The 27,584-nt window shown below is 42.5% G+C and overlaps 1 protein-coding gene across 1 annotated transcript; it reads right to left on the reverse strand.

Moving 5' to 3' along the window:
- Nucleotides 1-7,771: 7,771 nt before the first annotated feature.
- Nucleotides 7,772-27,162, reverse strand: ndufs1 (NADH:ubiquinone oxidoreductase core subunit S1). Its single transcript, XM_080758387.1, has 19 exons — nt 27,073-27,162; nt 24,501-24,577; nt 24,102-24,193; nt 23,174-23,281; nt 22,587-22,663; nt 22,259-22,340; nt 21,478-21,608; nt 18,864-19,049; nt 16,686-16,820; nt 16,467-16,581; nt 15,723-15,868; nt 15,032-15,160; nt 14,434-14,563; nt 13,633-13,793; nt 11,817-11,971; nt 10,694-10,869; nt 10,014-10,148; nt 9,335-9,407; nt 7,772-8,421 (listed from the first exon to the last, which is right to left on the reverse strand). The coding sequence occupies exons 2-19, from the start codon at nt 24,571-24,573 to the stop codon at nt 8,330-8,332; spliced, it is 2,196 nt and encodes a 731-aa protein (XP_080614513.1). The 5' UTR covers nt 24,574-24,577; nt 27,073-27,162; the 3' UTR covers nt 7,772-8,329.
- Nucleotides 27,163-27,584: the final 422 nt, after the last annotated feature.

Genomic DNA, 27,584 nt, shown 5'->3' on the forward strand with positions numbered 1-27,584 from the left:
CATTTTGTCCAGTTTGATGGTGTGCTGAATATGACTGAATATGAATAACAGCAAAGGTCTTCAACAGAAAAGAACTCTGGAGGTGAGCACAACATTTGAGTGGGATAATATTAATAATATAAAGGAGCTTGTTAATTTCTGCTACGTTATACCAGGGATACTCAAATAGATTTACCTGTGGGCCACATTACAAAAATGGCAAGCCAGCCAGCAAGTTGGTTAACAGAAAATAAATTGTTATGGCTGAGTAAAATAAAATACAATAAACACAATTTGCCTGAAAATAGATTACCCAGCTATGACCTTTTTCATGAAAAAAAATGAGTAGTGATATGGCTGACTGAGTAAAATAAAACAATCTACCTGAAAATAGATAGCTATAAGTGAAGAGCAATTTCCGCAATTACCATTTCCGCAATTTCCGCAATTTCCATTTCCGCAATTCCGCAATTTCCGCAATTTCAATTTCCACCATTTTTTAGCAATTTCCATTTCCGCAATTTCCGCAATTTCCTCAATTTCCATTTCCACCATTTCCGCAATTTCCATTTCCGCATTTCCGCAACATCTCTATTTTCTTTCAATGAAAGTGTAAATCTGTGTGCAGTCTCTAACAATGTTCTAACAGATGGTTTTAAGCAATCACCTAAATCTCAGTTGAGTCGTCATGAACCCTGATCATCACCTTTAGATTCAATCATTCTGGCAGGGGTAGAGGTGTCTGAAGTGGATTTTCATCCCTTGACCTGTCACCTCTGCCTTCAACCTTAAATACAACCTCCAAATTCTTATAAGTGTGAAAGTCCTAGTGGCGTAAGAGGAAAGCATAGGTCTCACAAGCTGAAGGTGGTGGGTTTGAATCTTGCTCAGGGTAAACCTTCATTTTTGGGCTTTTTAAGGCAAAGAGAGCCGAAATCCGGCCTCCCTCCTCCCGCTCTCTTTTGGCTCCTGTGGGAGGGGGAGGATCTTTTTTGGGAACCCGCCTCTAGGGCGGGATTTTTTTATGAGCCTGCCTCCTGGGGGTGGAGCTTAAGAAATGTACATATTAAGCAAAGTGATTTTTGTACTTTTCACATTAATTTGATTGAACCATTTTATTGTTAGTTTTTATTGAGATTTGAGTTTTTTATGACACTTTGTCTCAGCTGTTTTGTTTCAGTTGATTTTTTTGTTTTTGTTTGACTTTTTGGTTGATTATTAGTTTTTGTTTATTGCTTTTGTTTTGTTATTTGACATGTTTTGTTGTATCAGTTTTTATATTGACTCATTTTTTAGTTTTTTGTTGATTATTAGTTTAGTTTGAGTTTCTTTTAGTTTTGTTTGACTTTTTGGTTGATTATTAGTTTTCTTTGAGGTTTGAACCTATGACGTTTGGTTTTTGAAGCCTAGTTTTTATCTATTGAGCCACACTGGCATGTAAGGTATAATCGGGAACTAATATTTAACCAGCCTTTTAGAATTTAGATGGACAGTGAAAATGTTCTTCAGGAGACTTGAACCCTGAATGTCCTGTTTATAAACCCCCGGTTTATCACCTGCGCCACACTGGCATGTAAGGTACAATCGGGAACTCATATTTAACCAGCCTTTTAGAATTTAGATGGATATTGAAAATGTTCTTCAGGGGACTTGAACTCTGAATGTCCTGTTTACAAACCCCCGGTTTATCACCTGCGCCACACTGGCATGTAAGGTACAATCGGGAACTTATATTTATACTAAACACTGCTCATTGAAATATTAAATGCGAGTGCAGAATAAAGTAGTTCCAACCTAAATCTCATTTGTTGTCATAATGAACCCTAATGATTAGAGATTGTATGACATAAGTTTGCTTTGAAACGCATTTAGGTTAGGCATTTGTATTGTTGTGGTTGATGATTTTTGTTTATTGCTTTTGTTTTGTTATTTGACATGTTTTGTTGTTTCAGTTTTTATATTGACTCATTTTTGAGTTTTTTGTTGATTATTAGTTTTGTTTGAGTTTCTTTTAGTTTTGTTTGAGTTTTTTGTTGATTTTTAGTTTTGTTTGAGTTTCTTTTAGTTTTGTTTGAGTTTTTGGTTGATTATTAGTTTTGTTTGAGTTTTGAACCAGTAACCTTTGGATTGTAAACCTTAGGTGTATCTTTTGAGCCACGCTGGGCTGTAAGTTATAATCGGGAATGTAATACTTAACCCACTTTCGAGAATTTTGATGGACAGTGAAAATGTTGGGTTTGAACCCTGTCCCTCTGGTTTCTAAGTTCCAGGTTTATCTTCTGCGCCACACTGACATGTCAGATCTATCGGCGAACGTCTTACTTAACCCACCTTTCAGAAATTAGATCGACTGAAAATGTTGTTCTACAAGAGTACAAACTTGGAAAAAGGTCATCACTGTATTTGAACCAGGAACCTTCTGGTTGCAGGGCCAGTGTCCTAACCAGTTCACCACCATGACTCATGCAGAACTGATGCTATTGCACAGTCTACAGTGAAAGATTGGATAAAGATGCAAAGAGGAAAATGCCCGTGCTGGACTTGAACCCAGAACCTTCTGTTTGCAAGGTCTGAATTTTAACCATTGCACCACCATAGCTCATGCAGAAATGATGCTATTGCATGCTCTACAGTGAAAGATTGGACAAAGATGCAAGACAAGATTAATTGGAAAAATGTCATCACTGTATTTGAACCAGGAACCTTCTGGTTGCAGGGCCAGTGTCCTAACCAGTTCACCACCATGACTCATGAAGAATTGATGCTATTGCACACTCTACAGTGAAAGATTGGATAAAGAGGCAAAGAGGAAAATGCCCATGCTGGACTTGAACCCAGAACCTTCTGTTTGCAAGGCCAGAATTGTAACCATTGCGCCATCATAGCTCATGCGGAATTGATGCTATTGCATGCTCTGCAGTGATAGATTGGATGAAGATGCAAAGAGAAAAATGTTGGGTTTAAACCTCAGTGTCTTGCTCAAGGACACTTCGACACCAACTCTGGGGAAGCCCGGGTTTGAGCTGGTTTGAGTTGTCATGTGACAAATTTTTTAACCTACAACTTTCGGTTTATAAATCCTTGTCTTTATGTTTATGCCACAAAGGCATGTGAGATGCATGGTGCAGAGTTCTGTCTCCATGCCCCCAATTACCCAGGTCTAAGTAGTCACTGATTAGCCCCTCCCCTATAAAGCCTGGTGGCCATGCTGGGCTTTCCTGTTTGGTCTTTCTTTGTTTGCACTGACTGAGCAAAGTAGGAAACTGCTTGACTGCTTGTAATTGTTTTAGCCTAATGTTTCGCAGGCATCCCTTCTCTACACATCAGTGTTGATGACCAAATGTGCAGAAAGGTTTCCTTTGTGATCTGTACCTTCATATTGTGGTTCTAACAGAGTTCTACTTATAGGCTTGTCTACTCTTGCCATTGTGGAACACATCAACAGTGTGGTTACCTTAGCACTTTTAATGGATTCCCAAGATGGAATACCATCAAGTTGAATTCACTGAGCTGTTCTTACTCTGCCATGGTCACATGTATACAATTTCCATAGTGCTGTTCTTACCCCAAATTGTTGTTTGTTTTTGTATTTAATTGTTTGGTGTTTGTTGCAATAAATACATGAAATGGAATTTGTTGGATTCAATTTAAAAAACGTATCCTTGAGTCACTAGCTCAAAACAGAATGCAGTTCACAAGTATGGAGCTCAGCCTATAATTGATTTGATTGACATGCTGCATGCCATGAGTGTATAAAGTGGTATTTCTTTTTAAATGAAATAAGCTACTCTAAGATGAGCTGTGGTCATAACAGCACTGTTTGAGTTGAAAACTTTAAAGATGTTTAACAGTCTAAAGTGAGAACATATAAAAAATATATACTAATCACAAAACACTTTAGGTTTTGATAAACAGGCTATAGTGCATTTGTTCTCACTTTAAAGTAGTTTTTTTTTCTTTTTTTTAAATTCAGCTTATCAAAGAAGTGCTGTGGTCACAGCACTGTTTGAGAAACTAGTTGAAAACTTTATATCCAACTTAATTGTTTAAATAATAATAAATGTATTAAACAAAACAATTATATTTCTGGTTGATTAAAAGTGCAAAAGTTTTGGTCATCTAAAACTAAGACTAAGAGATGACAATAACTGGTATGCAATGTAATTACATTATGGCAAACTAAACATCTTGTTTGCTCAATGAAAGAGTAAATGTGGGAAAATGGGTAAAAATGTTCCCACAGATGGTTTTAAACAATAACCTAAATCTCAGTTGAGTCGTCATGAACCCTGAGCATCACCTTTAGATTCAATCATTCTGGCAGGGGTAGAGGTGTCTGAAGTGGATTTTCATCCCTTGACCTGTCACCTCTGCATTCAACCTTAAATACAACCTCCAAATTCTTATTAGTGTGAAATGCCTAGTGGCGCAAGAGGAAAGCATAGGTCTCACAAGCTGAAGGTGGTGGGTTTGAATCTTGCTCAGGGTAAACCTTCATTTTTGGGCTTTTTAAGGCAAAGAGTGCCGAAATCCGGCCTCCCTCCTCCCGCTCTCTTTTGGCTCCGGTGGGAGGGGGAGGATCTTTTTTTGGAACCCGCCTCTGGGCGGGATTTTTTTATGAGCCTGCCTCCTGGGGGTGGAGCTTAAGAAATTTACATATTAAGCAAAGTGATTTTATTTAACTAATTGTATTGTCTTCTTCAGATTAATTTGATTGAAACATTTTATTATTTGTTTTTATTGAGATATTTGAGTTTTGTTTTTATTTGAGTTTTTTTATGACACTTTATTTGAGCTTTTTGGTTTCAGTTGATTTTTGTTTTTGTTTGACTTTTTGGTTGAGTATTAGTTTTGTTTGAGGTTTGAACCTATGACGTTTGGTTTATGAAGCCTAGTTTTTATCTATTGAGCCACACTGGCATGTAAGGTATAATCGGGAACTCATATTTAACCAGCCTTTTAGAATTTAGATGGACATTGAAAATGTTCTTCAGGAGACTTGAACCCTGAATGTCCTGTTTATAAACCCCCGGTTTATCACCTGCGCCACACTGGCATGTAAGGTACAATCGGGAACTCATATTTAACCAGCCTTTTAGAATTTAGATGAACATTGAAAATGTTCTTCAGGGGTCTTCAGGGGACTTGAACCCTGAATGTCCTGTTTACAAACCCCCGGTTTATCACCTGCGCCACACTGGCATGTAAGGTACAATCGGGAACTTATATTTATACTAAACACTGCTCATTGAAATATTAAATGCGAGTGCAGAATAAAGTAGTTCCAACCTAAATCTAATTTGTTGTCATAATGAACCCTAATGATTATAGATTGTATGACATACGTTTGCTTTGAAACGCATTTAGGTTAGGCATTTGTATTGTTGTGGTTGATGATTTTTGTTTTGTTATTTGACATGTTTTGTTGTTTCAGTTTTTATATTGACTCATTTTTGAGTTTTTTGTTGATTATTAGTTTTGTTTGAGTTTCTTTTAGTTTTGTTTGTTTTTTGTTGATTTTTAGTTTTGTTTGAGTTTCTTTTAGTTTTGTTTGAGTTTTTGGTTGATTATTAGTTTTGTTTGAGTTTTGAACCAGTAACCTTTGGATTGTGAACCTTAGATGTATCTTTTGAGCCACGCTGGGCTGTAAGTTATAATCGGAATGTAATACTTAACCCACTTTCGAGAATTTTGATGGACAGTGAAAATGTTAGGTTTGAACCCTGTCCCTCTGGTTTCTAAGTTCCAGGTTTATCTTCTGCGCCACACTGACATGTCAGATCTATCGGCGAACGTCTTTCAGAAATTAGATCGACTGAAAATGTTCTACAAGAGTACAAACTTGGAAAAAGGTCATCACTGTATTTGAACCAGGAACCTTCTGTTTGCAGGGCCAGTGTCCTAACCAGTTCACCACCATGACTCATGCAGAACTGATGCTATTGCACAGTCTACAGTGAAAGATTGGATAAAGATGCAAAGAGGAAAATGCCCGTGCTGGACTTGAACCCAGAACCTTCTGTTTGCAAGGTCTGAATTTTAACCATTGCACCACCATAGCTCATGCAGAAATGATGCTATTGCATGCTCTACAGTGAAAGATTGGACAAAGATGCAAGACAAGATTAATTGGAAAAATGTCATCACTGTATTTGAACCAGGAACCTTCTGGTTGCAGGGCCAGTGTCCTAACCAGTTCACCACCATGACTCATGCAGAATTGATGCTATTGCACACTCTACAGTGAAAGATTGGATAAAGAGGCAAAGAGGAAAATGTCCATCCGCAATTCCTCCGCAATACTCCGCCATTTTTGAAAAGAATTCAAAAAACGATCGCCTATAACCCATCGTTTTTCCGCAACACTCCGCAATTCCTCCGCAATTCCTCTGCAAGGTTGCCAGCTCAAACCCGGGCTTCCCCAGAGTTGGTGTCGAAGTGTCCTTGAGCAAGACACTGAGGTTTAAACCCAACATGAGCATTTTTCTCTTTGCATCTTCATCCAATCTATCACTGCAGAGCATGCAATAGCATCAATTCCGCATGAGCTATGATGGTGCAATGGTTACAATTCTGGCCTTGCAAACAGAAGGTTCTGGGTTCAAGTCCAGCATGGGCATTTTCCTCTTTGCCTCTTTATCCAATCTTTCACTGTAGAGTGTGCAATAGCATCAATTCTGCATGAGTCATGGTGGTGAACTGTTTAGGACACTGGCCCTGCAACCAGAAGGTTCCTCACATGGATGCACCTGGGACGTATCCCATGTGATGTATCCTGAGGTCCACTGGGTTTCGGGTCTCTCAACATCATACCCCTCACTCGGGCGACCCAGCCGGGAGTGATCAAGTCCAGACTTACGTCCCAGACAGTAGCTACCCTCAATCAGTCCCACTAGGGAAGAACCAGGGGCACACAATCCGTTGGAACTACTCTGCCAGGGCTGGGAGGTACACTTCTGGCACATGGAGGGACTAGGCTATGTGGGTTGTCTCCTGACCGGGCCCCTCCTACATCTCACCAGGTCCACTCCTGCTCTCACCAGGAGTAGAGCGAGGACCTGTGCGTTGAACCAGAGTCCCAGCACCAGACAGCATATATATATATAAATAAAATCAGTGCATAATTGGATTCATCTCGTCTTAACGTCCCTGGCAATTAAACTGTTTTAACAGTATGTAGAATGGGTACATTTCAAACGTAAGCTCAATACAAAAACTGTTACTGTTACTGTGGACGACACCATCAAATCCAAGTTTGTTGAACTTCGTTGACATTATTTAGACCGGTATATGGGTAGCTTGATGGTGTAGCGAATCTTGTGGACCAGGCCCATAGCAAGATGCTGTCAACCCTAAGCCATTCCAGCCTATCAAAGTGGGCAGGGGTGAGGTGGGGAGTGAGGCCAAGTAGTAGCCTGACCAGTTTGTTTTGGGAAGTCTGGAACTTTTGAGGTGCTGTGGTACTGTACCGAGAAGGTGCATGCAGTCGAAGAAACCTTGTACAAGGGAGCCCCAAGATGTGGGGTCTTCAAGATGTTTTTGTTGACCAGTGAGGAGATCCTGTATGTATAGGAATCTTGTTTAATTATAAATAGAATATATATGACCAAAAATGTATAACTTTTACAATTAATATAAAAATGTACAGTATATGCTTTATATGATTTCTGATCCATTCCTGCAGCCATAAACAGCTTTTAGTAAACAAATAATTATGGCTTTATACCATGTTCCTGTGTGTGGAAAAAGGAACACAAAATTAACAGCTAAATTAATGACAACCAAATCTCAATATGGTTTAAGAGATACAATATTAAGATTTTATTTATAAGTCATCGACAGTTTCTCAGCTCTTCTTCAACAAAGCGCCTTCCCTGTTCATCTCGAGTGGAAATTATTTCACTGTATACAACAAGCATCAATAACTTAAATACAGGAAGAGACAACCCCACGTACGTGTGTGCATTTATGTGTGCATGTGAAGGGTGTTCTGGGGGTCCTAGGGGGGGGAGGGAGTTCCAGGGGGTCCCAAGCTAAATGATAGCTTGGAACCAAATGGACCCTTATGGGTCTGTAACTCTGAGAGTGTACAAATGGAACCAAATAATTTGGTTCCATTTGTACACTCTCAGAGTTAAAATAACATTGATTTTACGATATAAACACACCCTGGGTGTGTTATAATTTTAGGAGTATATCCACATACATGTTTGTCAGCTGTGTGCGTGTATCTAATTTATGTCCCACATGTCTATGTTTAAATGTGTGTGTGTGTGTGTGTGTGTGTGTGTGTGTGTGTGTGTGTGTGTGTGCGTGCGTGTGTGCGTGCGTGCGACGTGCGTGCGGGGAATCAGCAGATGGATGGCTCATCGATGGAGTCTGCTCCTTCCGTAAGTGCCTTCACACATTTTGCCATCGTCTGGGAAGCCCTGCTGATGGAGTCTAGATAGAGAGAGACACGAAGGACAACACAGAGCACAATGAAAAGAAGGTTCAAAGAAGAAAACACGAGAGATATATAACCTGGGGGTTATTATTGATTCAGAATTTAATTTCAATGCGCATATTAACCAGGCTACCAAGACTGCCTTCTTTCATCTTAGAAACATGAGGCCTATCCGTCTTTAGATGTTGCAAAAACGTTGGTCCACGCTTTTGTCAACTGGATTATTGTAATGCCCTCCTCTCAGGCCTGTCAAAGGAATCAACGGACAGACCTCAACTTGTTCAAAATGCGGCTGCTATAGGGTTTTAACTAAAACTAAGATGAGAGATCATATTACTCCAGTTTTAGCCTCACTACATTTGCTCCCGGTGGCTTTTAGGATTTATTTTTTTTAGTAAATTATTTTACTTGTTTATAGAGCCCTAAATGGTCTTGCACCTTCTTACCTCTGTGACTGCCTACCTAGATATGTTCCAAACCACCCCCCTCAGGTCCTCCACTAAGTGCCTAAAAAATGTCTACCAAAAACAATATGGTGAGGCAACTTTCTGCTTCTACGGGCCAACAGCCTGGAATAAACTCCCATTCCAGCTCAGACGCACCCTCTGTAGACATTTTGTAAACTCAACTCAAGACTCACCTCTTCACTCTTGCTTTTAGTTGAGTTTTCAATATCTGTGTTTCTACTCTGTTCTGACTGATTTGCTGCGTGTTATATTTTTATTTCTTCTATGTTTTTATGTCCTTTCCATTGTTTTACCGTTTTAACTGCTTGCTTGTGTTGTATTGCTATTTTTATGTTCTGCCCTGTGAAGCACTTTGAGCTGCATTTATGTATGAAAGGTGCTATATTAAAAGTTTATTTTCATTAAGAGAGAGAGGAAAAGTTTGATTGTTTCACACACACACCTGTCATGTAGAAGTCCTTGGCTGTGAGCTGAGGAGGTACTAGAGGAGCTGTTAGGAGAGACTGATTCACCGCCTGAGAGAGGGAGAGAGAGAGAGAGAGAGAGACACACACACACACACACACACACACACACACACACACAGAGAGAAGGTTGTATGAGGTCTTCTCTTGGTTCTAGGTTCCATGTGGGTAAGGTGTTATTTAGACTGAAGCATGAAAAAGCAACACAAGTGATCAGCCTTATGGCTTCGCAGACAGCCGGCCCTCATCTTGCGCAGTGCCTCATGCCTAATCCTATTAGGCATTTCTTGTATTATTTTAAAAACACTTTAAAATTGTGAATAATAATTCCACTGTTTTAAAACCCATTTTAGGCGGGAACCCGTTTTGGCGTTAGCATTACGTTATGCTTTAGCTATTTAAAAATAGTCTGCTATTTTTGAAAAATCGGAGAACAACTGACTTAGAAACATAGCTTCTTCAGATAGCTGTCATTTTCAAACAGACATTTTTAGAATCTGATCTCAGGTCAGAATGGGTTAAAGGATGAGCGGCAATGGCTCAGGATATAAGCATGTAGTGGAAGTAGTTGCTTCAGTTGAAACTAAGCATAAAAAGTAAATGACTTGCCGTAGATCTATACAGTCTATACAGCATGTAAAAAGTGTCTTTGTTTACCCCTGAGAGTTCGTTGGCCTGTTTGAAGTAGTTGGCCTCTTCTACGTCATCGTAGCGCACCAGGTTGGGAGACACCTCTGCAAGTCTGGCCCTCACCTCGTCTAAGTTGTCATACGGCAGGGTCACACCAGCCAGCTGCACACACACACACACACGCACGCACACGGTTGGATTACTATACAGCTTTAGAAGACATTTCATTTGTGCATTTAAACGAGAACAAACATTTGTTGGAACAATGGTTTGGAAAGCACAGTTTAAAAGTAAAGACAAGGTAACAGCATTATGTTCAAACTCTTTGTTGACTGATGATGTCTGAATTAGGAGCAAAAACAATTATTTGATTAATGCATTAGATTAGTGGAATGAGAAAAGTATTACAATGACGTTTGTGATCAAATTGTAAATGTCTGGTCATATAACATGACGAGCATTCACCTCAATCAAATAATCTTCAATACGATAGACAGATCAAATGATTAATAATCCTTAGTTTCAGCAAGGGGAGCAACAGTTAACCCAACTAATCGATTTAGGCCCAGGCTACACGTATATGGATTATTTTAAACAGATATTTTGTACTCACTTATATTAAAAAAAAGACTCCTAAGAAAATAATCGATAGTTGCAGGACAGGCCGAGGAAGTATTCAGTGTGGAGGGTTTTCGTGTTCTACTCACCTCTGAAATGGCCCTGAGGATCTTCCAGTCCTCGCGGGCCATCCCCGGGGCGGTGACGGCCACGCGGGTCTGCTGGCTGCGGCCCTCCGTGTTCACGTACGTGCCGGTCTTCTCTGTGTAGGCGGAGCCCGGGAGGACGATGTCAGCCATGGGCGCGCCCACGTCACCATGGTGACCTGGAGTTAAAAGAGGAGCAAAAAGGAAGCCGTTTTTGTTATGCAAACAACAAACATTATACAACAGGTCGTTTAGAGGAAGAAATCTGATTGGTTGAAACCGCTTTCTAGTCGTGCTTAAACTACGATAATGGCACGGCTAATCAAAACAAATAATTCAGCCGTGCTTTTCTCTCAAGAGCGCAGCAGACTCGGTGGCTAGGCTAGCTAGTTTCTTGGGACATTTGTGGTCGTAGTGGCTACATCTGTCATTGAAAAAGTCCCTCTTTTTCCTGGATGAATACAATAAATGTATATGTCAATATGTGGGAACGCGTTTGTGTGAACGATGGCGAACCGAGGCTTTCTCACATCCCTAAACACGTGAAAACACTCTAGTTGATCCACTCCACAACGAAACCCACTATTAGAACACACGTGCATCGTTTCAGGTCTTTCAACAGTGAATATTCCACCAAGTGATCAAAAGACGTACAGAACCAAACCGCTCATGTTTTAGACATTAAAACGTCAAGGACATCTTTAACTACAGCAGGGGTGGGAAACTTTGAAGATGGAAAGGGCCACTATCGTTCCACACTCACTCCAGAGGGCCACATTGCATATACTGCAAAAATTGTCGATCTACAAGATCAAAACGCGTCGCACTGCGACGCATTTTGAGCTTGTAGATCTGCTGTTTGCTATATTTTAATTGAAATCCTGAATTATATATATTTTTGCAATTCTTGAATTGGAATTTTGAAAAGTACAATTTTTATTTAATTTCAAATGCATTTAGTTATACTTACCGGTATGTTAACTTTATGAACTTAAACGCAAATACAATGGACATAAAAACAGCTGAAATCAATAATATATCAGTATTCCGATATTAACCTGTTGGGGCAGCATTATGTGAAGGTGGCCGCCAGTTGCCCATGTATGAACTACATGTAAGCACGTACCCTGGTAGATGATCAGGCTGTCTTTGGGCAGGTCAGCTCTGGTGATACATCCTGCGTCCGCTCCCAGCAGAAACAGAACTTTGGGAGGGTTCTTCCTGATGGCCTCCACGCCGGCCTTGTAGCCCAGGTCCAATGCCGCGACTTGACTGGCCACCCTGGTAACGGACAGACACACGTCAGGAAATCAGAACTGGAAGAGACAGTGCTGTTGAAAATGCAGCACTGAGGTAGAGAATATTATATTATATTCATTTATCACATTCCCAGCCTTTATTTGCCCCTGGGTGAGGGGAGTGAAATTATTATGATGAGCTTGCACTAGATCATTGGTTCTCAAAGTGGGGTCCGGGGACCCTCAGGGGTCCTTGAGGCAGTTCCAGGGGGGCCCCAGCTATATGAATAGTGTTGAATGTGGACAAAACAAAAGAACTGGTCATTGAAACAACCCACACTGGACTTAACCCACTCCTCATTAATGGTAAGACAATAGAACAGGTTGCCAGTTTCACATATCTTGGACTCACCCTGGACAATAGAGTTAGGTTTGATCAACATATTACATCTATCCAGTCACGTTTTCAGCAAAGACTTCATGTAATCCGCAAGTTAAGATCATTATCTGTTGCTCCTCATCTTCTTTTATTATTGTACAAAAGCATTATCCAACCTATTCTGTTGTACTGTTCCGCATGTTTTTACAACATACTACCCATGCCTAACAGAAACAAACTTTTCAGTATTACCCGTATTGCCTCCAAGATTATCGGACTTCCCACACCAACACTTTCTGATATGAACAATAATGCCATCACACGGCTAGCACTCTCAATATCACGTGACACTGATCATCCCCTGTATCGCTTCTTCAACCTCATGCCATCTGGACAAAGATACAGAACCTTACCCTGGAAAAAGGTTCGTTTCAGTAGGAGTTTTGTCCCCTCAGCCATCGCGGCATTAAACAAACTGCCCCGCCGATAGGATGGTTTCTGTACACAGTGGGGAACTCATGTTTTGTTTTGTATTGTCTTGGTGTTATGTTGTTTCTGTACTATGTGCTGTTTTTGTTGTTGGTGTTGAACAGACCTGTGAAAATGAATATCCTTCGGGACAATAAAGATTATTATTATTATTATTATTATGATAGTTTGGAAAACAAATGGGCCCTTATGGGTCTGTAACGCTCATATCAATTCTCCTGATACGGTACATATGTCTCGCAAAAACAAAAAGCCATTTTAGTATGAACATCTTGTGGAAAAGAGGGACACCCGCACACCGCCACTTGCTAGGTTCAGAACATTTATTTAAGAAGCAACGTTTCGGTCTTGCGACCTTCCTCAGCCTGAGGAATAAAATAAATAAATGCTCTGAACCTAGCAAGTGGCGGTGTGCGGGTGTCCCTCCTTTCCACATTGTATATGCCTCGTCATCATCGCACCTGCTCCAAATGACCTACCGGGTGTGCGGAAGTCATCTCTCTATAAGTATGAACATCGGGTCACGGTCACGATCGGGTCCAATATTTAGTTCAGTGACCATGGAGTTAAGGCATGGTTCAGAAGCTGTGATCACGTTCACTCTCCCATTGTAAATTAATAGACTCCAACCTGCTTCCCGTCTCCTAAAACGGAGGCATGTGCCCACGTCACGCAAGATACAGGAAGTAAACCGGAGTCTTGCTATTTCCGACTTGGACTATGGCTGGTTGCTATGGCCGATGATGCCACAATTCACATCTGAGGAAAACGGCCACCTTCGGACAGTTCACAGAATGGCCGCATTGTCATGGTCGTCCTTGCGGAATGATGTGTACCTGTGTAGGACGTTGAGGACCTTCCAGCCTTCCTCCACTCCACTGCTGGCCCTGGCGTTCTGGGCCATGGTGGACACGGCGGCCCAAATGGCCGCGCTGTCGTCTCTCTGCAGGGCCGAGCTTCCCACCAGCACCACGGGACGCTTGGCTGAGGACAGGACCTGACATGCAACGCACACAGCAGAGGGAGTAGTGAGACACAATCTCTGCAAATAACCTTTGTTTGCACCTTGTTGCGTTTTTTTTAATATCCAAACTCGTTCCATAAAACCAATGTCGGATTATTTAGGGACCAACTCCTCTTTGACGCCTCGTCTGTCCATTGTTATTTCCCTGCGAATAGCTGGCTGGCAGCTGAACGTGAGACGCACATGCATGCATTGGAAGACATTGGAATCGTTCACGGTTTATTATCGTCACACACATCGCACACCACTAGCCAGATTTATAAGTTGTGCGCTGGTGTCATGCACCTTAAATAGCTTTATCTACAAGGTCAAGGATCTTGTAGATCGGCTATTTTGGGTGCTTGACACAGCACCAAGACGTTTAGGATGGACAGACAAGACACAAGAGTCACGGAGTAAGTCCATTCTGGATGCTGGGAAACAACCATGCTTCCACTTTCTGTAAAAGTGGGTGGGTTCTAAATGGACCTTTACAGGTCCGTAACTGTGAGAGCATGTAAATGGAACTAAATCCTTTACGGTTCCAACATGTGTACGCTCTCACAGCTATATGGGGGTCCTCGAAGTGTGAGAACCACTGGACTGTATTTTTCTGCGTGTGTCCATTCATTACCTTGTTGAACGGGTGTGTTCCATTAGCCAACTCCTGCAGAACGGAGGACTCCTCTCCCAGATGGTCGTATGTGTAGCTGAGGTCCACCTCCCGACCCACCAGGGCCACACGCAGCTCGTTGTGAAGCCAACTAATGGACGGAGAGACAAAGAGAGACAGACACACACAGAGAGAGAGAGAGAGGCATATATCAGCGATCTCAGCCTGTGGTTATGACGCCCTATTAGTTGGTCACCAAATGGACCCTTCTAGATCTTTAAGTCCATGAGAGCGTCAAATGAAACCAATTATTGTTAAACATCTGCATTACTTAACTTACCGGTACAATAAGTCTACATGCACAATTAGATGCTGCAGAATAATTGTTATTTTGATCAACGCTTGCCTGTTATCTCTCCTATCGTACCAACATCAATACAGGATGGAATTGTGCACAAAATCGTTTCCAAAACATTTAAAGTCTTGGGTCTCAGAGGCTAAATGTCATCAAATGCTGATCCTTGGCTCAAATGCTGAATAAATAACAGGCCTTGATACAAAAAGGGGTTGAAAACCACTGTTCTAGGGAGTAGGGAGTCTGTGTGTGTGTGTGTGTTACCTCTTGCGGATGCGTGCATTGAACAGCGGGGCCTCATAGCGTGGGTTGCTTCCTATCAGCAGTAACAGGTCAGAGTCTTCTATGCCAGCGATGCCAGTGTTCAGCAGGTAGTTGGAGCGCAAGTCAGTTCTGTGTGGAGACAGGAGAACGCACAGTACCGTACTGTCAGTGGGATCATTACACGGCCTGGTCGAATGCTTCATTCTGATTGGTCAATCGCCGAATTCAGCGGTTGTGTTATATCTGGATAATGGCCGCTCCGCTCTATAACAGACCGATGTCTAATCAAACGCTCAGAGCACCTGGCTGCAGCCGCTGGGCTGCTTTGATGTTATGCTGCACCCCATGTATTGTAAACTAACACACAATGTAATTTAAGTAAATGACATGCTTTCAGGAATGTTTTTAAAAACATTCGAAGCGAGAAATAGACATGCTCTATATCCGAAAATGTATTCCATTTGATCAACACTCACTTCCTTGTTTCCAAGGCGACTCATTGCATCGGCGGGGCCAACTTGGAATACTTTCATTACCGTGAGCAAGGAAATACTTTGTTTTGTTGTCACTTTTGGGTAAATTTATTAATTTGTTTATTAGATTGCAGATTTGTGTGTGAAGCAGGCATGTTTCTTTTCTCCATTCTCTCTTTCTCACACACACACACACACACACACTCTCTCTCTCTTACCCTGCCCCAGCCATGGGGAACAGCTCCTCGGTACAGAGGTTGTCTGAGTTGAGTCTGTTGAGGAGGTCTTTGAGTGAGACCAGAGCCTCTGCATCCACCATGCCTCCTGCTATGGCAGCCACCTCGCTGCCCTGGACGCCTTGCAACTGAACACACACATACACACACACACACGCGCGCTTGTCAGTACATTTATCCCATAGGAAGAGGCAACTATCGACACGTATCAACAAAGGGAATCTACCAACGCGCCTCAAGCCTGGAGCGGACAGTCCGGTGCATCACAGGAAATGTAAGCCTTTTTATTTAGGTGCTAGTATAATGTAAAAAGAAATTACTAACTAAGACCTATATGGTCTTCATCAGAGTCGGCCCATCAACACATATCAACTTGGGTGTCCTAGACATGAAAATGTTTGAGAACCACTGGTCTAGTTCAAAACATCCCAATCCACCAGTGATGTAAACAGGTTTTCAATGTAATGGATCCCTGGACCCAGGGGTGGTCTTTTAGATGGGTCCCCGGGACATTGCATGAGTCCTACTTCAACAACGTTAGTACAGTATTGCATCCCAGGACCCCCGGAGGGTGACATGATTTCTCAATTTAGTGAGTCTAAGGATGCATCACTGATCCATAGTGAGTAGAAGAGTAGTAAAGAACAGACTCGTAGACCCAGGGACGGACGGACGGAGGGACAGACAGACGGACGGACGGACGGGCGGGCGGACGGACGGACTTACCACTCCGGCCACGCGAGTGAGGACATCCTCCCAGGTGGTGGTTTTAAGCTGACCCGAGTGGTCCTTCACCATCGGTAGGGTCAATCTCTGCCTCTTGAGGCCGTCGTATGCAAACCTTAGGGAAACACACACACACACACGTGCGTGAAAAAGGTTGGCTACATAAACAATATAAAAATGATTGGGAGTCAATTCTGAATGTGAGAGAGAGAGAGATACCTGGTCTTGTCAGAGATCCATTCTTCGTTGACGTCCTCGTTGAGCCTGGGCATGACCCTCATGACCTCTCCTCCCCTGGTGCTCACCACGATGTTACTGCCCACTGCATCCAGCACGTCGATGGACTCCGTTTTCCTACACACACACACACACACACACACACACACACACACACACACACACGTATTTTGAGTTACCTGGGCAAGTATTTAGCCGATCTGCGCCTTTTGCCACACGGAGACGGCGTTTTGGGGGACTTAAACAGCTCATTTTTAAACCACCTTCCAGAGTGGGAAAGTTTGGAGACGCCACTTTCTCATCTCCGTGTATATCAAATGCCGCCTAATTTGCTGAAACGGTGATGTCATAGTCCCCTCGCCCCCTCCAAACTAACCAGTGTTAATGGTTTATTTCACCATAACCACTTACATATAAGTATCACAGCTATTTTATATTTGCACAGAATGTCTATAAATCTCTTCTCCAAAAATAGCAGATCTGCAGCCCACATGCATGAGCTTGTAGAGGAGCTATTTTTGGAGAACAGATATAAATTGTGGTGATTACCAATCTGGAAAGACAAGAAATCTATCACAGATATCTATCTATCTATCACAGATAGAGGGAAAGTGTTATATTTGTCCTATTATTTATGCTATAGATAGATAGAGTTTTTATTAAAGTGTCCTACATCATAAGATGTCCAGCCCGCACAGGCTTAACCCATTCTGACCGGGCACCCATTTTGGTGTTAGCACTATGTTATGCTTTAGCTATTGAAAAACAGCAGATCTACAAGCTCATAGCGCGCCACCGAGTGGCGCGCTACGAGCTTGTAGGTCTGCTATTTTTGAAAAATCGAAGAACGACTGACATTTTTTGAATCTGATCTCAGGTCAGAATGTGTTAATCAGACCAGTGTGTGTCCAGTGGAAACCTCGTATGAATCTGATCTCAGGTCAGAATGGGTTAAAAGACACTCACAAAATTGTACATATATAATGATACATATACACAAATAGACAGTTACTCATGGATACATCGTTCTCCAACGTAACTGCCATGCCTTCTCTATGAATTTTTCAAATAAAACGTTTCTTAAATCATGGTATTGTGGACAATAGAAAACAAAATGAAACTCATCCTCTACAAAGGTCACAAAGAGCACACAGTCACTGCTCCTCAGGAATGCCAGTATATCTGCCAACCTCAACTGCCAGAGGTAAAGCACCAGATCTTAACTGGGCACAGAGGGACCTCTGTCCTCTTTTTTTATTAAATGCAACATACGGTTCAGTCATGTAGTCCTCTTTGAATTGAATATAACTTCTTAATTTAGCTTTTTTCACAATGTCCACCCTCCATTTCTGCTGATGTAACATTGACAGTTTATATTTGATTTGATTAGCCTACTAATGAGTGACCGGTGCTGCCACTTTTGGAGCGTGGCTGAGGATGTCTGTTGGAGAGTGTGAGTTGACTCCACGGTGCTTGTACAGTCCAGCGCAGTACATTCTCATCAGACATGATATTTTGCTAAAGTGTAAGCTTTTTGGTGGTGGTGGCCATCTACAGGCCTGCAATGTATACTACAGCTTTCTCTTGAAAACGAGCAGTTTACCGGTCTCGCGTATACAGCATACATAATTAACATAACCGCAATGTAGACCCAGGAAAGTTTTATATCGTTTATAAACTTGCGCGGGGAACAGCCCGAGCCGTTTACGTTTGTCAAAATAGCTTCACTGCGGGAGTTTTTCACTAACCTTTGAATCACCCGGTCTTGATTGTAACTGCCATCGTTTGTCATAGTGTCGAAAGATATTACACCACCGCGAGCAACAACAACAAGGGGGAACAGCCCGTGTCGGGAAGCTGCCATGACAGCCCATATACTGTAGCCGATGCATTGTGCCTCGACATTATAATTTTTCTACTTATACTGCTTTGTATTTAATTTATTGTTCTGTGATATGGATCTCCCTGGGTCTGAAATACAGCATTGATTGACTGATTGATTGATTGAAGGCTTGGGTAGGGCTTGGTGGTGAGCGCTAGTTACCTGGTCTCCCATGGGCGGGCCGTGAAGTCACCTGGAATGTCTTTGTGTTAGTCTAGTATTTTTCGTCTTAGTTTTAGTCGACGAAATCAACACTGTTGGAGGTGAGCGCTAGTTACCTGGTCTCCCATGGGCGGGCGGTGAAGGCGTAGGGCTTGGACGTGAGCGCTCCGACGGGACAAATGTCGATGACGTTGCCGGACAGTTCCGACATGAACATCTTCTCCACGTAGGTCCCGATCTGCAGGTTGTTTCCCCGGCCCGTCGTTCCCAGGTCCTCCACTCCCGCGATTTCGCTAGCAAAACTGGTAAAAGTCAAAGTGACGGAATTTAATTAGGGACGAGGCTCTCTTACAATGAAGTTTAGAGTTTAGAAGGAAATCATTATTCAACTTAGGTCACATTCTCACCTAATACTTCGGTAGACTCAATGCGTATGGGCGGAGAATTTGGGATTCTTGCATATTTAATTTGCTGCGGTTTGCCTTCACACTGTCATTCGCAGCAATTGGTAACGCAGCAGGGGGGACCTTTATCAATGTGTTCCATTCATAAACTAGCCTACACAGTGAAATCTATGGTGATAAAATTACACTCATAACATGCATGTGTCGTGCCGTCATGTGTCGTGCCCCCCTTCTCTCTCTTTCTCTCTCTCTCTATGCACGCAGCCGCCACACACTGTTCTTTTGGGCATGGACGCACAGCGCTGAGCACACCGATATAACTCATCACATTGTTTACAATTGCATCTAATACATTTTTTTTTAAAGAAACTCCCCAGTCCCCACATAGTGACAGCACTCCATGTTTACGGCACGCACAGACAGACAGAATATTCTGTAAGCTATAATAGGCTACACTGCAGTGTACAGTATGTGTTTTCTTAAGAAATTGATTAATGTACACATCCTCATTTCGATCAGGGCTTCAGTCTCCTCATTCGACCACGTCTATCCACGGTAACGGGACATCTTTGCGCTGCGTAAAATATGCCTTCTCCGTCTCCAACTGTGTTCAGCTCCTCACCCGCCACATTGTTTGCTTCATTTCCTTTATTTACTGCGGATTGCATTCACACCTGCACCGAATCGTAATCAAGTGCGATTGGAAGCGAAGTGAAACCCCCGTTTTTGCTTGGAGTAAAATGCGGTTCTTTGTTACGCATTAGGATTCGAATGAGCCTTCACACCTGCCAAACGAAGTGCACTTCCTGAAAATGCGCAGCAGGATTCGTTTTAATCGCAGCAAAGCTCTCTGGTGTGAATGTGACCTTAGAGTCAGCTCAGCACGTACAGTACCACTGTCCAAAATTCCATGTATGTGTTCATCAGATGTGATCTACAAGCTTACATCACGTCACTTCGTGACATATTGTAAGCTTGTAGATCTGTGTCTGTTGACATTTTTCAACATGGAAACGAATGACAATTATGCCAAAATAATTGCGATTGTCTGAAATAATTGTGATCAGGTGATTATCCAATAATTGGGACAGGCCTACTGATACACTGCCAGTTGTGTTTAATGGAGCGCCCAGCCTGAACCTGGGTCTCCATGGCGATGTGGCGGGGGGGAAATATGTAGTTCAACATTGAAGGGAATCAAAATCTTTGGCATTCCCAAAGCGAGAGAGGTGTTAATTTTAAAAATGTATTTATTTTCTCCGTCTCATGTACACTTATATACTGACCAGACACAGCGTGTGCACTGAATGCAGTTATACTGACCGGACACACCTTGGTGCACTGAATGCAGTTATACTGACCGGACACACCTTGGTGCACTGAATGCAGTTATACTGACCAGACACACCTTGGTGCACTGAATGCAGTTATACTGACCAGACACAGCGTGTGTACTGAATGCAGTTATACTGACCGGACACAGCGTGTGTACTGAATGCAGTTATACTGACCGGACACAGCGTGTGCACTGAATGCAGTTATACTGACCGGACACAGCTCATGCACTGAATGCAGTTATACTGTTCGGACACAGCGTGTGCACTGAATGCAGTTATACTGACCAGACACAGAGTGTGCACTGAATGCAGTTATACTGACCGGACACAGCGTGTGCACTGAATGCAGTTATACTGACCGGACACAGCGTGTGCACTGAATGCAGTTATACTGACCGGACACAGTATGTGCACTGAATGCAGTTATACTGACCAGACACAGTGCGTGCACTGAATGCAGTTATACTGACCAGACACAGTGTGTGTACTGAATGCAGTTATACTGACCAGACACAGTGCGTGCACTGAATGCAGTTATACTGACCAGACACAGTGCGTGCACTGAATGCAGTTATACTGACCAGACACACCTTGGTGCACTGAATGCAGTTATACTGACCAGACACAGTGCGTGCACTGAATGCAGTTATACTGACCGGACACAGCGTGTGCACTGAATGCAGTTATACTGACCAGACACAGCGTGTGCACTGAATGCAGTTATACTGACCAGACACAGTGCGTGCACTGAATGCAGTTATACTGACCGGACACAGCGCGTGCACTGAATGCAGTTATACTGACCGGACACAGTGCGTGCACTGAATGCAGTTATACTGACCGGACACAGCGCGTGCACTGAATGCAGCTATACTGACCGGACACAGCGTCTGCACTGAATGCAGTTATACTGACCAGACACAGCGCGTGCACTGAATGCAGTTATACTGACCGGACACAGCGTGTGCACTGAATGCAGTTATACTGACCGGACACAGCGCGTGCACTGAATGCAGCGTGTCATGATGGTCTTGATGAGCGGACCAATGTTCTTGTCCTCCACAGCTCTCTTGCCCTCTGTGAAACGACTGCGGTCTGCGCCGAACTGCATCGACTGGTCCTGGGAACGCACGAGGTGGAGAAGGCCGTTAGCAGTGCAGTCAGTGGAATTTTTGCAAAACACATTTTTGGAACAAAATGCCTCAAATCACCCAATTGCCATAATAATAAGAACAAATGGCACCCTTTTCACATTGGCCTATTATAGCGCCATACGTGTCATGGGAGAGGCTCATGATGCTGCCATGGGTGGAGAGAGCTAACTGAATAGTTGGATAATATCGGATACCTCTGTGACCGCGGTTTTCATGATTCTTCTGAAAAACACTACTTGGTAAATAAATGGTAAATGGTGCATTTATATAGAGCCTATCCAAGGTGCTTTACATAGATTGTGCATTACATTCACCCATTCACACACTGACACATTCATACACCGATGGCAGAAGGAAACTATGCAAGGCACCAACCAGCATATCAAGAGCAATTAGGGGTTCAGTGTCTTGCTCAGGGACACTTCGACACTAACTCTGGGCGAGCACGGGTTCGAACTGGCAACCTTGCGGTTGCCATCCGGCCACTCTAACCCTGAGCCAACCACCGCCTTCTTGGGCTAAAAACAGACATAGCCGTCATAACAAATGTGATGAGGTCACCATTTAACAGAGTGACCTTATATGACATATATCCCACACCAATTCCTGTGATTACCTGCAGGTCACACTCCCCTCCCTGGTCACAGATGGGACAATCCAGTGGATGGTTGGCCAACAGGAACTCCATCACCCCCTCTCTGACTCCGCACAGACAGACGTAAGCCAAGGTAAAGTATACAAATCACAGTACCACATTTGAGATGACAAGAACCACATAAACACAAATCCGCCCATTCTAAGCCTCGCTTGGCTTTAGTGGAACGGAATAAACCAGGCTGTACAGACCAGGATTTAACAAGCCTGGTTTTGGCTTAAATCCAGGTTTCATGAAATATGCCCCAGGTTAAGTGACATTGTTGATGTGTTGGAGTCGGTGTGTTTACCTGGCTTTGCGTGTTTTGTCTGAGTTGGTAAGGATGTTCCATCCCTTCATCACTGGCATGGCGCAGGCTGCCACTGGCTGGAAGACACACAAGCGGGCATGCACACACACGCACGCACACACACGCACACACACACACACACAGCGTGAGTTACTAATATATTATGGTAAAAAAATTACACCAGAGACAGACATTCAAAAACGGCCATGCTACAAAACATGAAGACGACAAGGACAATATTGACTTGAGCTTTATCCCTGGCTACGTTTATATGGACAAAGTATACAGTGTTCTAACCTGATTGCAGCTTAAAATGTGCAATGTGCTTAGTGCAAGTGGTTATACATTACAATAAAGATCTATTGGGATGTTTTCACTGGTATAAAAACAAATATGTCGTTAGATTAATTGGAAAGCAACAGAAGGGGAAAAGAATCATCGCTAACCTTCAACCTTTTATTAAAGATGCTTGGGGTGCATTTCAAAATATCTAGTGAATGCTGAAGCTAGGTGAGATGTGTGCAGCTACCTTTATAAAAAGGTCATATCTAGTGAATGCTGAAGCCAGGTCAGATGTGTGCAGCTACCTTTGGGGCTCTCTCGATCTCCACCAGACACATCCTGCAGTTTCCAGCTACAGAGAGTCTTTCATGATAACAGAACCTTGGAATCTGGACTCCCATCTTCTCACAGGCCTGAGAGAGCGAGCACACGCACACGCACACACACACAGTAAAATAAGTTGTTGTACACGGGTGCAGTACGTTGTTCAGACTAGTCATTGGTCCGACAAACGACAACCCACCTCATCCCCTAAACCAACCATAACCACAAGCACGGGAGCAGACGCTAGTCCGACATGCGTCCTAATGCTCCGTTGGAATTACATTGCGGTCACTGTTGTACACTGCCCTTTTTTCTTCTAATTATTTGTTCGGCCCCAAAAAAAATCTTTATAAATTATTGTCATGATTTGTCAACACGGCTGTTGGCTTTGTCCGAGGCTTACAGGTCTTTAAATAAATACGTTTTGAAACGTCTATGGGAAAATGAATGGGGAATTCTCTTCTGGTGCCCTCGCAGAGGAAGGGACTGCGACACTCTATAGTGCTTCGTTTAAAAAAGAAAAGTAAGAGATGACGATGTTTCCGTCATTCTAAAACCTGTGTTGCTGCAGCCTGTTATATACATGCAGCCGACAAGTTGAACAAATAACAGATTGACCTTTGCTTTAATGAAATATCTTAGACCATTCATGTTTCATGGTGGCAGATGCTTCTGAAATCTGAACATGTATTCTATTGCTAGTTTGACCACTTCAAATACTCAGTCATCTCAAAATAACTAATGACTGAAAATAGTTGATCTACAAGCTCACAACACGTCGCGCTTTGTGAGCTTGTAGATCTGCTATTTTGAGTGCACGGCACGCTGCCATAGAAGCCGGCTTCCTAAATGACTGAAATGAGTGGTGAGGACTGAGAACTTGAATCCATGACGGGGTCGTCCGTTTACCTGCAACACAGTGGTCCCTGGCTCCACCTCCACGGCCTTCCCATCCACAAACACTTCCACCAGGTTACTGGCGGCACGCACCGGGACACGCACTGCAATATGGTGAACACAGTGACACAGCATTTCACTTGTATGGCATTATAAAAATGAGTCAGACAGAAGAACAATCTAAATGGTGTAGACCCCGGAATCCATATCTATGGGATAGGATGTCACATTGGATGTTTGTCTGTCAACAAAACTAAGTGTCAGTCAATTACCATGCACACCGCACAGTTGCGCACACACACACACACACACACACACACACACACACACACACACACACACACACACACCTTTCCAATCCCTCCCACAAACTCTCGATAAGTAGTATTTACAACAAACAGAGTCACTCACCACTGTTGGACGGAGACAGGCTGCTCTTGGTTGCTCCGGCCAGAGCTCGGCCGACGGCGGGCAAACGCAGCATGATGCTGTAAGGAGACCACAAAAGCAAGTACATTGCAGTTAGACAGACATGGGAAGATCTATTATTTATCTTTATGTGACTTTTAACGTGATCAGGACGGGAAACCCTTAAAAATAGCAGATCTACAAGCTCATAGCGTGGCAATCGGTGCTGCGCTATGAGCTTGTAGATCTGCTACTGTAGATCTGCCATTTTTAAAAATCGTGAAAACATGCACATTTTTTTAACAATATATTCTTTCACAGCAAACATTTTTAACTCAAATATTTGCTTTTTTAAGATGGGGATCCGTGGCCAATTACATACAATTCTGGGGGTCCTTGACATGAAATAGGTTGAGAACCACCGATATAGAAACAATTTAGAAGTCACAATTTAGAAGGCATTTGTAGAATCAGTTCTCAGGTCTAAATGGGTTAAATACACTGAAAGGTCCTCAACGTCAAATGACTCAATCGTGATCGTCAATTTACCCGATCTGGAGAAAGCGACCTTTTATACCATTTCAAGTGGTATAAAGGTCAATCAGATTCATAGTATAATATCGTTTTGCATCTTTGTGACACAGGCCTAAATATTCTCCCCTTCCTCCCCACACACAAACGGGAACAGTTTTGACGTGGGTTTTGACATATAATAATGATAATAATAATGATAATAATTTTGGAAATATTCAAAATACGCACAAGATCGGTATCGGCCGATCCGATCGTCCGAACAACATTTGGTGATCGGGATCGGTCCAAAAATCCTTACCGGAGCACCTCTAATTCCAAAACAAGTAACGGTTTAAGCTCTACAGAGTAATCAAACACCAGTGGGCCGCATATATGCCAATCATAAGTTAACTCAGAGTATCTGATAACATAATTTCCTTGGCAAATGTCCCAACTGCCTGGCTGTAGCCCTACAACATGAATAAACATATGAACGGTGGGTTCCAGCTGGTCCCCATCTAAATGGTTGAGTTAGGATGCAAACCAATCGGAAGTTCGGCTTACACGGCGTACACATCTCTGAAGGTGAACAAATAAGGGTCCATTTGGTTCCATTTTGTACCCTCTCAGAGTCAAATTAACGTTAGCATTTTATTTTACAGTGTAGATTGGGTGCCAGAGATTAAACAACAACAACAATACAACCTATCAAATGGGGTCCGAAACCGAATATGCCGAAAATGCATTTTTAGCCATTTCCGGCCGAATATTTTCTGCTGCCGAATATTCGGTGCATAATAATCATCGTCAATGATCGCCATGAAACATGACTGACATAATGACATGTCATGACTCAGGTCTAATCCATGGGTATGATTAGGGCTATTAATATAGCTCATAGCTCAATGCCTATGACAGTGCTGTCAACAACAACAGAGGACTTATTGCAGACCCGGGCCCCTCCTGCATTGTCAAACATCCCAAACAACACAATAAACTGTTCTCGGAATGAAAATACTTTTTTTATGGTGTGCAGGAATAGGGTGACGATATTACATTAATACAGTGGTTCTAAACCAGTGGTCCGGCGACCACTAGTGGTCCTTGAGGGGGCTCCAAGTGGTCCCCAGCTAAATGATGGAGAGTTGGGAACCAAATAGAACCTTATTAGATCTTTAACTCTGGAGAGCGTAAAATGAAACCAAGTGGACCCTGATGGGTCCATTTGGTTTCATTTTACGCTTAATTTACTTAATTTTACTTAATTTACAAAAAGCATGGAATTGTGGACAAAATCTTATCCAATGACAACAAAACAATCTATAGTTTTGGGTCTGAAAGGCTAAATCTCATCAAATGGTGGTCCATAGCTTTAAATGCTGAATAAATAATGGTCCTTGACATGAAATAGGTTGAAAACCACTGTATTAATATATTAACATATCATATTTATCCTATAGCTCAGTCCTTGAGGGAGTTTCAGGGGGTCCCCAGCTAAATGATAGGTATAGGAAATTACTGGTGTACATTTGTACACTCTCAGAGTCACAGACCTTTACATTTTACATTTAAGTACAGTACTTTATATTATTTTTAGATTATACAATATAAATTGGGGTCTCAAGAGATAGAAATGCCATGAAATGGGGGTCCGTACTCCGTAGACTAATGCATGTCAAACTGGGGGTCCTTGAAATAGAAATGGTTGGGAATCACTGCTAGAGCCGTAACATTAATCTTCTCTATGGTGGGGTTCCTGGCATACGTTTTCAAATGGGGGTCCGCGGGGCTAATAAGTGTCAATTTGGGGGGGTCCTTGACATGAAAAAGTTTGGGAACCAGTGCTATAGCTCAGTCATAACATCATAATGTGCTATTTCGTGCTGCGCAGCATGCTAGCAGGCTAGGATTATTCAAGGACACCGTACAGTTAGCTGTCACCGCCGCCGGTGGGGTCGACTGGCCGGTCAAACGCGACCCTTTCCTCCGGTAGTCTTTTTCAACAAACGCCATTTGCAGTGCTATCATTTCTAACATCTTAAAGAATGTGTTGTTTTCTTACCGTGTCGCTATTTGGCCTTCTGGACCAGAACAGCGCTGATATTTACTGCAACAAACAAAACACCAGCTAGTATGGCGAATACAGCGGAAGTTAGTCAATGGAAACACACACGTACTTCCGGTAAAAGCATGTCTCAATAAAATAAAAGCTACAATTTAATCATGTTATTAATAAATAAACCTGTAATTGTTTTGTGTGTGTGTGTGTGTGTGTGTGTGTGTGTGTGTGTGTGTGTGTGTGTGTGTGTGTGTGTGTGTGTGTGTGTGTGTGTGTGTGCTTGCGTGTGCGTGTGTGTCAGTGTGTTCTTTATAATGTTTCTACAATGTCAAGGAGTCAATACTAAAGAAAATAACATCTTGAGTCTTTCATAATAATATGATTTATTTTAAGCAGAATTTATGGTTCACAAACAACTCAAGTTTCAGACATACTTAAAAATAACTTTCAGAACTAAAGCAGTTGGGGGGAAATCCAGTTTATTGTCTTTCATATTTTAGAAAAATAAAATAACA

The sequence above is a fragment of the Protomyctophum bolini genome, assembly GCF_963924005.1.
Source record: "Protomyctophum bolini genome assembly, chromosome: 24".
Taxonomy (NCBI): Eukaryota; Metazoa; Chordata; class Actinopteri; order Myctophiformes; family Myctophidae; genus Protomyctophum; species Protomyctophum bolini.

What these genes read in the sequence shown, in the direction of transcription:
- ndufs1 (XM_080758387.1), bottom strand. Translation starts at nt 24,573, where the DNA reads ATGCTGCGTTTGCCCGCCGTCGGCCGAGCTCTGGCCGGAGCAACCAAG. An exon ending in CAGTGCACGCGCTGTGTCCG is followed by an intron (nt 19,050 to 21,477) that starts GTCAGTATAACT and finishes GACTTTTACCAG; the next exon opens with TTTTGCTAGCGAAATCGCGG. An exon ending in TCCTCAGGGCCATTTCAGAG is followed by an intron (nt 10,149 to 10,693) that starts GTGAGTAGAACA and finishes GTGTGTGTGCAG; the next exon opens with CTGGCTGGTGTGACCCTGCC.